The 13,190-nt window shown below is 38.7% G+C and overlaps 2 protein-coding genes across 2 annotated transcripts; both read right to left on the bottom strand.

Moving 5' to 3' along the window:
* Positions 1 to 1,602: 1,602 nt before the first annotated feature.
* Positions 1,603 to 3,798, bottom strand: LOC116248450 (peroxidase 21-like). The gene is made up of 4 exons (XM_031621245.2): positions 3,454 to 3,798; positions 3,133 to 3,321; positions 2,653 to 2,818; positions 1,603 to 2,239 (listed from the first exon to the last, which is right to left on the bottom strand). The coding sequence occupies exons 1-4, from the start codon at positions 3,700 to 3,702 to the stop codon at positions 1,833 to 1,835; spliced, it is 1,011 nt and encodes a 336-aa protein (XP_031477105.1). The 5' UTR covers positions 3,703 to 3,798; the 3' UTR covers positions 1,603 to 1,832.
* Positions 3,799 to 9,526: 5,728 nt separating this feature from the next.
* Positions 9,527 to 12,593, bottom strand: LOC116248830 (peroxidase 21-like). The gene is made up of 4 exons (XM_031621821.2): positions 11,917 to 12,593; positions 11,274 to 11,462; positions 10,624 to 10,789; positions 9,527 to 10,090 (listed from the first exon to the last, which is right to left on the bottom strand). Exons 1-4 carry the CDS (start codon positions 12,157 to 12,159, stop codon positions 9,684 to 9,686), a joined length of 1,005 nt encoding a protein of 334 aa, XP_031477681.1. The 5' UTR covers positions 12,160 to 12,593; the 3' UTR covers positions 9,527 to 9,683.
* Between the last annotated feature and the right edge of the window lie 597 nt (positions 12,594 to 13,190).

Below are 13,190 nucleotides of genomic sequence, written 5' to 3'. Positions count from 1 at the left end.
GATGTCTTCACAAAGTAGAAGACTTTAATACAAGTGTTTGTTTCTTGCGATTTAATTTTTGTTGACCAGATCAGACGCCTACTACAGGACGACACAGACAGTCTTTTATGGGAGGATTCCGCAGGTTTCGGTGGCAGGTGGGTGACCCTGTTGACGTGAAACACTAACAGTACATCTACACATCCTGGCTTGTAAACACGGGTTAGAATTGAGAGAGCATATCACCTGATGTTTCATAAAACAGATGCCCGCGTTCCCCATTAGGCAATGGATCTATTTCCTAATTTCAGACTTTAAATCATGAAATTTTGCTTACAAGCATCTATTGGGATGGAGGGTAGGATTCAGCTAGCCTGAAGAACAAGAGAAAAGAAAGACCCATGTTTCAGAGCATACTCTTAATACGAAGGCAAACAAAGACTATAACACCCACACAATTTAGTCTCTGTATCTATTGTGAGGAATCTTGTGAGACTTATAAGGGGGCATGCTGTTACAAAGATGATGACAATCAGTTCTTTACAAGTTTACAGCAATGTTGCATGAAGCAGTATGAGCGTCCAAGAAATGAATGGCTACATCAGGTGCGAATAAACTCACAAAAACTAATCACGAGCAACTTTTAAAGGTTTCAACTGCATGGATCTGATTATCACAGTTCCAATCTTGGAAACTTTCTCTTGGATCATTTTATTTAGATGTCTAGAAAGATTCTTAGAACTTGCAAAATTTCAGATTGTCAAGTGTCAGTCCTCATAGAATTTCGTGTACAGAAACTTGAAAAAATTGATCCTGGAGCTTATTTTCGATATCCTGGATGGCTTCTGATCACATAGAAAAAAGTTTACATCTTTTAGTTCTGCAGTTCAATTGGTTGCGTCTTGATCTAACCCTGTAGGCTGTAGGTGCTAACCTTAGAAAACTTCCTCTTGCATCATTTATTTAGATGTCTAAATCGATTTTTAGAACTTGTAAAATTTCAGAATATGGAGTGTCAGTTCCTCACAGAATTTCATACACAAAAACTTGAAAAAAATGATTATCTTATTTTCTATGTTCACAGTGGCTGCCGATCACATCACAGTTTTTTTTTTTTTTTTTAAAAGGTTACATCTTTTAGTTCTGCAGTTCAATTGGTTGCGTCTTGATCTAATCCTCTACGTGCTAAACTGAGTAAAATGAAAAAGAAGAATGATGCAATTGTTGACTACGCCAGAGACGTCAAATTCGTCATAGTGGGATTTCTTAATGAATTTGACAGATAAAAAAGGGTATTGCATGGAAGTATGATGCACGTATCCAACTTGGTGATTTATTTGGCTAGAAAAGTTGTCCTGACTTTTATATCAACCCTTCCAATCATACAAAGGCACGAGAAATTTTAATGCTTGTTGCTTCATACTGCTGGAGACCGATATCAAACTAATTTGGAAGTCTTGAGGATATCAAACTAATTTGGAAGCGTTCTTTTTTCTCGTTAAAGCGTTCGTGGATATGAATAGTGTTGCCTTATGTGATCCACTTTGATAAATCTTTTCATTTGTATCTAAAAACAATGATGAAGACAAAAAAAGAGTTCATACATAAGATTAAAAACCAGGATGCAAGGCCTTAATCAGCAGTTACCTATCATTTTTCTTTCTTTCCTGTAACACTCGTTCTGATCAATGACCCTTTTTATTCAAAAACGAAAAAGGAGGAGACCACAGAGCCACTTCAAGTGCAGTCCAGCTCCATAACAAGACAGGAAAACCACTACACATTTCCAACTTATCACAACCACAAGCTTTAGGGGACACTCTTTCTCCTCATCAATATAATGATTGTATGAGCTAATTTTTGTTTATGAATCTGCAGTCCTTTCTAATTTCACCTTCGTTTCCAGTGAGTGGATTATGCTCAGACATGATGAGCAGTGCTCTGGAGAACTGCTCCCTGAAATAGTTGTTGTCCATTGCCATCTTCTGCACATACTGCAAGGTCACGTTATTGTAGATGAGCTCCTCATCAACCAGCAAAAGTGCCTTGTGGTTGAGCACATTTTTATAGTACATGTTGTCCAGAATCATGGGCGTTTCCCTGTCATTTCTGGCATATACCACGGCATTGAGATCAGGTGTAGGTGATGGGCACCTTTTCCTCAAGTACTGCCCATACTCAGGATTCATGATGGAGTCAACTTCAGGGTAGAGTCTGTTCACCAAATTCACGCAATGTACTCGACCAACAGAGTGAGCCCCTGTCATGGATTGTTCAAAATACTTGTTATTAACAGCTATTGGTTGATGTGAGATGAAAGCCACCAAGATGAAATCTAAAATTAGTTTTGATTTCAAAGCTGACATCTATTAGATGCTGATTAAACCATGACTTGAAGAAAAGCAAATCAACTTTTGTGTACAACTGAATCAAGAAAATGGCGTTGGCGTGCATAATCATCTCTAAAACATTATTGTTTTCCTTTGGAGACAGTAAGTCGGTCGGTGGCTCGTAGTTTATGAAGATAGTGAGGCTTAAAATTAGCCAGACAAGCTCAGTTTGGAGTCAACTTTACTGTACAAAAGCAGTAAACAAATCCCTGTCAATCGGCATTTTCATGGAAAAAGACAGGTTCTGCATTAATCAAGGAGACTAATTAATCAAAAAGACTACCTAGAAGGGCCACCGTGCCTTCCACATCTACTCCAATGGACTGGAACCGTGAGAGCACCAACTCCAAGGAATCATTATGATTAGGAATCTGCTCCTCCACTACAGCAGCATAGCTCTGCCTGCTATCTCTTCTCCCTGTTTTCATGGCGAGGTAAGGCCCTCCAAGCTGCCATAAACAACAAAACCAGGCAATATGTATTGTTAGGCTTTTTACAGTAACATTTAGGAGAGAATTTTAGCATCTGTAGATCACGTTCATTTTGCCTTTTCCAATCTGTGAAGTTATTTAATCCGCAGCCTTGTACCAATACTTAGGAGAAAGGCATTTTGGGGTGTGTTTAGTTCACGAAATGAACAAGTTTATTTCGTCGAAATTTATAGCAACCTGGTTTTGATTTCTCAAAGAATGAACAACCAACCAAAAATAAAGATTATAAGGCTGTTGTACGCTTGGCAAGCGGACATAAGAGGAGATAATACCTTGACAATTCCATCTCTTGCAGAGAGAGCGATGACATCGGCACACGACACTACGCCAGGGCACGCACTCTCCACTGCCTGCTTGATGACATCAACGTACTTGAAGTTCCTCATTCCAAAACTCCGGGACGACGTCTTCTCTGACACGATGCTGCCGCTGGTTTCCAGCAAAAGTGAGGCATCACAGGACTGCAGGGAACCATGTTAATAATGCATTCATTTTGAGATTGATTTTCTACCAATTTGTAAGGTGTAGAGAATGATTATATATATATATATATATATATATATATATATATATATATGAGATTGTGAAGTCACCTCGACCATGCAGTCGTGAAAAAGATTCCTGATCCATGAGACGGCGGTGTTCCCATGCTCCTGATAAAGCTTGTCGACCTGATCCCTGATTATCTCTTCTGCTTTCGGGCAACTCTGTGAGTAGTAGTTGAGTTGAAGCAGATCTGGGCCGGAGGCAGCAGAGCAAAGAAGCCCGGAGACTAGGACGACCAAGAACAGAGTTAGAGGCCATCTTGTAGCAGTGAAGGCCGAGTGAGCAGAACCCGCCATTGTCGATGCACCAACCACGCCACTAACAAGTAACAAGCTTTTCAACTGGTCACCTGCTTTCCTAGCTTCCTCGTGTCCCTGCTATTTATAATCTTGCAAAGATGAACTCACGTTGAAAGAAGAATCATTCGTTTGTGGAGTTGACTTAGTGTGCGTAGAAGATGATTTAAATTAAAGATGTGATTCCCTTGGCACTGTCCGGCTCGTACCTAATTTTTTGGCCTTTCAAAAGTAAATTTCCGTTTCAAGGCTCAGTTTTCCGTCTTGACCCAACTGGGGCCTCATATTCCTGAATTTGGTGATACCCTCTTGCTATTTTCTATAATGGGAATGGAAGTTTGCAATGGAGTTGGAATATTAGCCTTTGAAGCAGTGTGATCAAAATCAGTTTTTGGGAATCGAGTTTTCCAAGTTGGTGAGATGGTGAATCAGCAACCTTTGTTTCTTGAGAAAATAAATGGGAACATATTCAAGAATAATAAAAATAAGAAAAATTTTAATAAGATTATTAAACATGACAGTGGTGAATCTGTTGTTTCAGGCCGATTCTAGTAAGCTTCCTTTCAAGCCCGAACCCCATCGTTCATTTTCTTTCTCTTTTTAAGATTGCGCAGGAAGCATATATAACGGGAAAATGTTCATCTTCGTATTTGTTTGAAAAAAGAAATGTGGGCTGCATCTGAGAATCTGAGAAAACGACGCTCATTTTCAGAATTTGAAATTAAAACGGGAGACCTGATTGAACATTTTCCCGTTACGGTTTCCTGCGCACATGATTTTAGTCAGAATCTATGGGCCTTGTGATCAAGCGACAAGCAACTAAGGGTGAATATTTAATTTTTTCTGTATAATGAATCCATCAAAATTTTTTGGAACTAATTAATGTGGAGCCGTTGATCTACCACGATTGACGGTGAATGCTGAAAACACAAAAGTAATGATCTCCTGGCTCAACCTTCCCAAATGGAGCTGGAATTTTTGAACTGTGCGTAGGCCTTCATCATGTTTGCCACTCTTCACTTCCATGTGTGGATTTCAACCTTGTTTTCCCACTGTAGTTCCTTACAGATCAGGATGCGTGGTCCACATGACTGAGAGCCGCCATTAATGTGCAGGAATTGTTGACGGCTCACCTCTACATTCTCACTTGCTCAGCATCATCTCGATCTTGAAGAAATCTTGCTGTTAACTTTCAGCCGGAAATTTATTTTATACCTTCTTTTGGATGAGGACTGGCCACTTGATTGCGTGGATCCAACGATATAAAGCAGTGATGATTGACTCGAAGAGGCAGCGAAATTATAAAATAGAAACCAGATTTCCTGTAACTACGATTGGGATATAAGAAATATTATAGTTTTTGGTTCCTTCCAGTTGCATCGAATTGATGAAATATACAGGTATGTATCTTGAGTAGCTAAGAGAAGAGAAGAAATAATGAAGTCTCTAACATTAAGCCCATGGTGTTGGTAATAAACAATAATAGAACACCGTACTTTATGTTACACAATGAACTTTGCAAAATAACTTCTAAATTAGAAGAAGAGAACGCTCATATAACCCAGGACATCCACAAGGCCACCTTGGCATACCTTACAAATGACACAAACCAATGCACCTACTTATATGCTACTTCAAGAGATTCAACTTATGACTCATAAACCTTTACACTAATGGTTATTATATACATGATATTAAAAGACATTAAAAATAAAAAATCTCTTCGTTACTGCCTTAATTTATTATGTCATAATTCTTAACATTAAACCCTTAATTCACTATGTCATAACTCTATGACATTAAAACAAAAACTGTAATATTTATTTCATACATTTACTAAAATTGTTCACATCATATTTTAATACTCTCCATTGATGCAAAACTCCATACTTGAAGAGACCTGAATTTTATGAATTTTGAATGGTCGAGTGCTTTCGTGAATCCATCTGCAACTTGATCATTTGTAGAACAAAATTTTTCATTATTATCATTCCATCAACAACAATTTCACGGATAAAGTGATGATGTAACTCAATGTGATTAGTTCTTCAGTGGAATACTGGATTTTTTGTCATGGCGATTGTGTTGATGCAAAACTCGATACTTGAACAGGCCTGATTTTTATGAATTGTGAATGGACAAGTGCTTTCGTAAATCGATCTGTAACTTGATCATTTGCAGAACAATATTTTGTTATTATTATTCCATCAGCAACAACTTCACGGATAAAGTGATGATGTAACTCATTGTGATTAGTTCTTCAGTGGAATACTGGATTTTTTGTCATGGCGATTGTTGCTTGATTATTACAGAAAAATTCAGTCGTCTCATCTTGCTTTTGGTGCAAGTCACCCAAAATTCTTTGTATTCAATTAGTTTAACATGAAGATGTAGTAGCTGCAACATACTCTGCTTCAAAAGATGATAAAGCCACAATTGTTTGATTTTTGGACATCCATGACATAGCCTATGATCCAAGAGTAAAAGCATATCCACTTGTGTTTTTCATATCATCAACAAAACCAGCCTAGTCGTTGTCAAAAGTGCCAATTAACTTAAAATTAAGTTAAATCGATACCAAATCTTATACTTGGTTGTTGATCAGATGTAACAAAGAATATGTTTTGCTGCTTCAAAATGATATATTGATGGATAATGTATAAACCTTGCAATCAAACCAACTTGATACACAATGTCTAAATGTGTTTGTGTGAGGTACATTAATTTGTTAACTAAACTCTTGTATAGCTTCTCATTGACTCTCACAGTACCACCGTTTATAGTTAACTCTCATTAGTGTTCATGGGAGTGGAACATGACTTGCATGATAACATATTAAATTTCTCATGTAAAAATATCATCATCAGTCTCAGTCTGTTGAACCTCAAGTCCAAGAAAATAATATAACAATCTCAAATCTAACATACATCATGCTTGTCTTAAATTTTTCAATAAGACCATTAAAGGAGTTTGTATAAATGATGTCATCTATATAGACACATACTATAAGAACATCATTAACTATTGCCTTCACGTATAAAGTGGGTTCACTTTTGCTTATGTGAAAACCATTATAAATTAAGCATTTACCATGTTCATATTATTTAAAAAATGTTATGTCATTATAATGTAATTGACCATACCTTTAATGCCAAAGTTGAAAGGGTGTTCCTTTTTAATAGCTCCTTACGGATATGAACAAGTTGTTAATTATATATTTTTTTTGCATATTATGGTTGTCGATATGAACAAGTTGTTAATTATATTTTTTTTTTTTTGCATATTATGGTTGTCGATATGAACAAGTTGTTAATTATATATATATATATATATTTTGCATATTACGGTTGTCGATATGAACAAGTTGTTAATTATATATATTTTTTTCATAGTAGGGTTGTCGATATGAACAAGTTGTTAATTATATATTTTTTTGGATCACCAATCGTGTGATATGATAAATTGGCAGTAAATGTGATCATTATTTTTGAACTACCAGTAAATGTGATCATTAATTTTGTTATTATTTTCGAACCACCTGTCCAATCGCTCAACTTTTTTAGTTGAGAGGTTATGCGGAACGCGCCATCCACACTGTGGACGTTAAATGGCGATTCCGGTGTCGCCTTCGCGCAGCTTAATTTCTCAATTTGCAGAGTCAAAGTTGTAGGGATGTGGACTCGGTGAGATCCAATCACCAACACGAAACCCCAAATCCATTTAGTCCAAACCGATAAAGGAAAATGGGTCCGAATCCCATTAAGACTCAACATGGATTACGTGACCAAATCTGAATATGGATATGATCTGATTATACTTGAAATTCAGATCTAGCACTGTCAAATTCAGTAAGTTTCCCTCATCAAGTCGGTTCAAATAATCAGTTCAAGTTTGGCCCATCATGACCCGAATACCCGATGCCCACCGTTTACATCTCCACTTGTGGATAGGGCCTTCCTATTTAATAGTTCCTTACAGATGGGCATGGTCGACAAGAGGGGAAGCTGCCATTTTATTAGCAAGAATCATTCACGGCACGGGCCAGCATCTACGGTCCAACTTGTTTAACGTTATCTGGATCTGGCCAAGATCCTTACGTTATTTTTGTCCGGATATTTACCCTCTAGTTCCTAACGAGTTAGGAATGGTCACGTGATTAAGAGGAAGATGTCGTGGAGCCAAGGATGGAGACAACGGCCATTTGGATGTGTGGAGCCAAATCAGCAAATGGGTCGGATTTGGAATAGGGTTGTGCCAACTTTTTTTTATCATATAGAATCTGATTCCAATGTACCACTTTATAATATCCTAATTATTAGGATAGGATGTGACATATGCAACCGTGGAGGCAAGGGGAAAGGGAAAGCTTTGGTTCCTCGGACTCACCGGGGATGCCAGAGTTTTCAATTTGAGCGAGAGGGTTATCACACCACCCAAAAGGGACCGAGCGGAAGCACCCTCCCCCCTCTCATATCATTTCTTAATGGGTCTCAACCCACCCCACTTGAGCTATGCCCCTTACGATGCCAAAGTCTCCATTTACACCTAGTTATTAGTATTCTAACATCTCATTATGGGGGTGGGTGACTTAGAATAGTTTCATATACCTAAGAGTTTTAGATATTAATGGCCTTGTAAAAGGACGCGCGGTGAGGTCCTACCACACTTTCACTCTCAAGATCAAGAAGAAAAAAAAAAAGAAGAAGAAGAAGAAGCTTGCAAGCACACAAGGATTTATACGGTTTGGAAAGACTATAGTTTTTCTACACCTATGGCCACAGTAAGTTGTCTATTAAAACACACAAACACAAGAGATGATAATCCTTTTAACCTGTAAACTAGGGGAATACCACAAAAGCAAAACATTGAGAATGGAACTCCTGACATACAAATTTGTATGTACAACAGGGAGAACCCTTAAATTGGGAACAAGCTCCACACTCTAGCATAAATGTGAATGCTTACTGCTTGGTTCCCTAGCTTACAGACTTCTTTAGATACAAACTGAAACAAGCTGCATGGTAAGCAGGGAGTTGCTAAAGAAAACCCCTTAGTTAGTTTTGGGTGAGCTATTGCATAGATCTTAGTATTCATATGGTTCTTAAGTTTGCTTCCAGCTCTTAAAATTCTCAGATCTAAATCAAGAAATGAAGATTTTGAGTCCCATCTTGCCGATATGATTGAACATTCTAAGTGATATTTTTTTCTTTTTTATCCGTTGTTGCCTGAGTTTTGAAATGGGGACTAGTCACTCCCGAATAGGAAGATTAGACATAACATCATGACTTTTGTTGCTACCTAGGCTAATACTTGAGCTGTCACCATGGTTGTACTCTTCTGAAAATGAAGGAGATTTATTCAAAAACAAACACCGAGACCTACCGATGCATTTTTTATATCCCCCTCCAAAAAAAAAATGGAAGATCCAAGCAAATGCACAGTCGATAGAGTTCAGGTTATGCCTTGCTTCTATGCGCAACACCACTACAGACCGCACGCACGTCAGTCAATGGCTTGTCAAGAGGCTGCTAGTGGCAAATCAACCAAGATCTTACTAGTGGTTAACATCCACAAGTTCAACAGACCGGCAACAGGATCTAACATCGAAAAACGTGTCCTTCTAAGTCATCATTTTAGTACCCCCACCATGGGAAAAGAAAGGCGTTCATCGTCGTTGTCAACAACAGCAACAGCACAGCAGAAGCAATCGGGCAAGGCGTAAATCCAAACTTTGGAGTCTAATCACACAGAATTTTTGCAGTTATAGCTTATCCAGTGTGGAAATCCCTTTAGAAATTGAAAAAGAAACGGACAAGGATGAAGGTACTAGGAAATTTGTTGTCACCTTGTTCTGAAAACAATCAAAACAAAAGGCCCAGGTACGTGCTGAGTAATGGCCAACATACAGATTTTCAGTTAAAATGCAAGTTCGAGCTTCGGAAGAGGCACATGAATTTCTCTTCTTCTAATTTATGCCTGAACTAGTTTTGGTTTACATATCTGCAGTTCTTTCTCACTTCACCTTGGTCTCCAGTAAGTGGGTTGTACTCAGACAGGATGAGCAATGCCCTGGAGAACTGCTCTCTGAAATAGTTGTTGTCCATTGCCATCTTCTGCACATACTGCAATGACTCTTTATTATAGATTAGCTGCTGATCAACCAGCAAAAGCCCCTTGTTGGCCAGCAGATTCTGGTAGTACATGTTGTCCACAACCATGGGGGTTTCTCGATCATTCCTGGAATACGCCACCGCCTTGGGATCAGGATCAGGTGATGGGCACCTCCTCCTCAGGTACTGCCCGTACTCGGCATCTATGGTCGGATCAATTTCAGGGTAGAGTCTGTTCACCAGATTCACGCAATGTATTCTTCCAACAGAGTGAGCTCCTGCGAAGAAATATACATTCAATTTATAAAGCCTGTTTGGCTGATATCAAAGCATAGTAATCTAGGATTCTTAGTGAGCTAAACTCGACTCTAAGGTGAAGAAACAGGATCAATACAAACATACACACGCAATATGCAAATATCTTTGTTTATACATGAGCAAATTATGATGTTATTCCATGTCCTCAACTCTTGTTTGCATTGGTTGGACTGCGAAGGTGTTTGGTGTTCCGGTACCTCAAGATACCATGCATTTAACATGTATTTGATCTGTCGGGGATATAAACCGTCTGGGCATGCTAGTTTCTGCCATACTTTTATGTGCATTTGGATTTACTCTCCTTACCATGTTGGCAGGCTTGAGTATCTCCTCTGCAGTGCAGGATTGAACTCATAGCTCTTGAAGACATGAACCAATGGTTGAAAAGGTAAAGTTGATTTCAATTTTGATGTACCAAAGCACTTAAAATAAATCATGTTAAGCATGTCCCCCAAAACCGCAGTTTTCTCTTCTAAAGCCCATGTGCACATACCTAGAAGAGCCACCATTCCTTCCACGTCCACTCCGATGGATTGGAAGCGCAAGGTGACCAACTCCAAGGAGTCATTGTGATTAGGAAGTTGCTCTTCCACCACAGAGAAATGGCTGACTTTGCTGTCTCGTCTCCCTGTTTTCATGGCGACATATGGCCCTCCCAGCTGCCAATATTAACAGGGGAATATGAGGCTTTTCTACTACTACATTTAGGATATTTGCAGAAAACATACTTCAAATTAGTATATATATATACACACACATGAAAACTAACGCCGATGTAGGGGTGGAGTCAGGATTTTCTTTAGGAGCGGGTCGGCAGTCTGACCTCTGAATTCAAGTAGGGCCAAACTAAATTCTAATACAAAAAATACATTACACAATAAAAACATATTATTTTTTTAATGTAAAAGCAAATTCATTGGTTGGGGTGGGGTGGGGCCATGGCCTACGCGGCCCCCCCTTTCCTTTACTGATATAACTCGACATGAATGAGATGATTTAAGACCATGATATTGAAGAAGAACCAATGGAGGTTTCGAGTTCAAATCCCATGTTAACAGCGGAAGGCGTCTACAGTATGGACAAGATTTTGTAACCTATGAAATTTCAAAAGATTTTAGATTGTTGAATTTAGGATGGTTTTACCTTGACCAGTCCATCTCTTGCAGAAAGAGCAATAACATCTGCGCATGACACAACGCCAGGGCACTCGCTCTCTACAGCCTGCTTCATGGCATCAACATACTTGAAATTCCTCATTCCAAAGTTCCGGAACGAGTTCTTCTCGGTGATCATGCTGCCGCTGGTTTCGAGCAGAAGGGATGCATCACAAGACTGCAAGGAAGCATGTAATTAACGTCCTGCTTAGAAACATCCTTTCTTTTAACATCTAGAACAGAGATATTAACAAACTCTTCTTCATGTTTTAATTGTTTAGTACTATTTCCGTCTACCAACTTATTGAAAATCATTTTTATTTTTTTCACCATCATTTAAGCATCGCTGCTTTTTATTTTTTCTCGAATCATGAGCAGTTGATTTTTACTATATGAGGATTTTAACCATATACTATATATATATATATATATATATATATATATATATATATATATATATATATATATATATATATATATATATAATATGGGCTTTTTCAAACAAACAACCATACAGATGTGATATGCAATTATGCATGTCAGAGTTGGACCTTTGCTTCGGCCAATGTGAGAATAAATTAAAGAAATTGCATGGTTCCTGTTATACCATGCAGGCCAAATAAACGATGTACCTCGACCATGCAGTCGTGGAAAAGATTCCTGAGCCACGAGACGGCCGTGTTCCCGTGCTCTTGATACAGCTTATCGACTTGATCCCTGATTATCTCTTCCGCCCTCGGGCAACTCTCTGCGTAGTAGTTGAGGCGAAGCAGATCTTCGCCGGAGGAAGCAGAGGCAAGAAGCCCGGAGAGGACGACGACCAACAGAGTTAAAGACCTTGTCACGGACAAGGTCGAGTAAGCAGAAACCGCCATTGGCGACGTACCAACCACACAAACTAGAATTTTTTCATTTGATCACCTGCTTCTCTAGCTTCCTCTCATGTTCCTGCTATTTATAATCTTACAAAAAGGTGATGCACCAGAAAAAAAATTGCTGGAGAAAATTGCACGATGATACTCATAGCGATGACTCGATCGGCAATGTCAATGTAGTTTTGCTGCATAGCCCCGCCCACAGAGATGGTGGTGTAGGTAACTGCATTTTCTTAAAGCAAAAAAGTGAAGGAAAGGAGAGGAACGTGGTAGTCTAGGTAACTTATCTTTTCAACTTTTAGAAGGTGGGGAGTGGAAAACACGAGTATTGTGCAGTTCAACTACTTCTGTGAGATTGGTCCATTCTTATTGAAGAATATCGTGCTGGTTCCAGTGCTCCAACGAGAGAAAGAGGGAGAGAGTGAGGCCAGTTAATTATATGAGCTAAACGAGGAAAGCGAGTAGGAGAAAAGGAGTAGATCATTTGGTCTATGAAGTTGAGAAGAAATAGGAATAGAAACTTAGCTTTTATAAGTAAGTTAGACAAATCTTACTTGTCGACTGAATAGCAATTGCTCATAGAAATAACTTTATGTAGTGGGGCAGGTATCCATGCTTTCGGCTTCACAAAACTAACTTTGAGTCCAAAAGCATTTGAGTGGAGAGTCATCGACCACCAAAAGGATCAAGATGAATGATGCTGGGAGGAAGTGGCTCTTAATTACTAAATTCAAGTCGATAAAGTAAAGGCAAACATAAACCAATGTTGTAAAAGGCTGCTGATTGGGTTAATCGGCCCGTTCATTGATTCTGCTGTTGTCAAATCCACGTCTTCCTTTCTTATTTTAGAGCCACAGGGCAGAATTGGAGTTGACATATTCATTATGGTCTGTGCACTAAACATGGACCCCTGGTGAGTGGTAACAATTCCACCAAATTAAGTGCTTTATATGGAAAGTTAATGGAAGACCTAGTGGGCCTGTGCCATTTGTAAGTGTCGGCTGAATATGAATAAGATAAGATGATGGTCA

Source organism: Nymphaea colorata, chromosome 2 (genome assembly GCF_008831285.2).
Source record: "Nymphaea colorata isolate Beijing-Zhang1983 chromosome 2, ASM883128v2, whole genome shotgun sequence".
Lineage (NCBI taxonomy): Eukaryota > Viridiplantae > Streptophyta > Magnoliopsida > Nymphaeales > Nymphaeaceae > Nymphaea > Nymphaea colorata.
The sequence above is the reverse complement of the archived record's forward strand: the minus strand, read 5'-3'. Positions and strand labels throughout refer to the sequence as shown.

Bases quoted from the DNA above. Each gene is read 5' to 3' on its own strand.
- LOC116248830 (XM_031621821.2), bottom strand. From the start codon at position 12,159: ATGGCGGTTTCTGCTTACTCGACCTTGTCCGTGACAAGGTCTTTAACT. The intron at 10,790-11,273 runs GTAAAACCATCC...TAATATTGGCAG, and splicing joins CAAGAGATGGACTGGTCAAG to CTGGGAGGGCCATATGTCGC. The intron at 10,091-10,623 runs GTATGTGCACAT...ATTTCTTCGCAG, and splicing joins AGGAATGGTGGCTCTTCTAG to GAGCTCACTCTGTTGGAAGA.
- LOC116248450 (XM_031621245.2), bottom strand. From the start codon at position 3,702: ATGGCGGGTTCTGCTCACTCGGCCTTCACTGCTACAAGATGGCCTCTA. The intron at 2,819-3,132 runs GTATTATCTCCT...TGTTTATGGCAG, and splicing joins CAAGAGATGGAATTGTCAAG to CTTGGAGGGCCTTACCTCGC. The intron at 2,240-2,652 runs GTAGTCTTTTTG...AATCCATGACAG, and splicing joins AGGCACGGTGGCCCTTCTAG to GGGCTCACTCTGTTGGTCGA.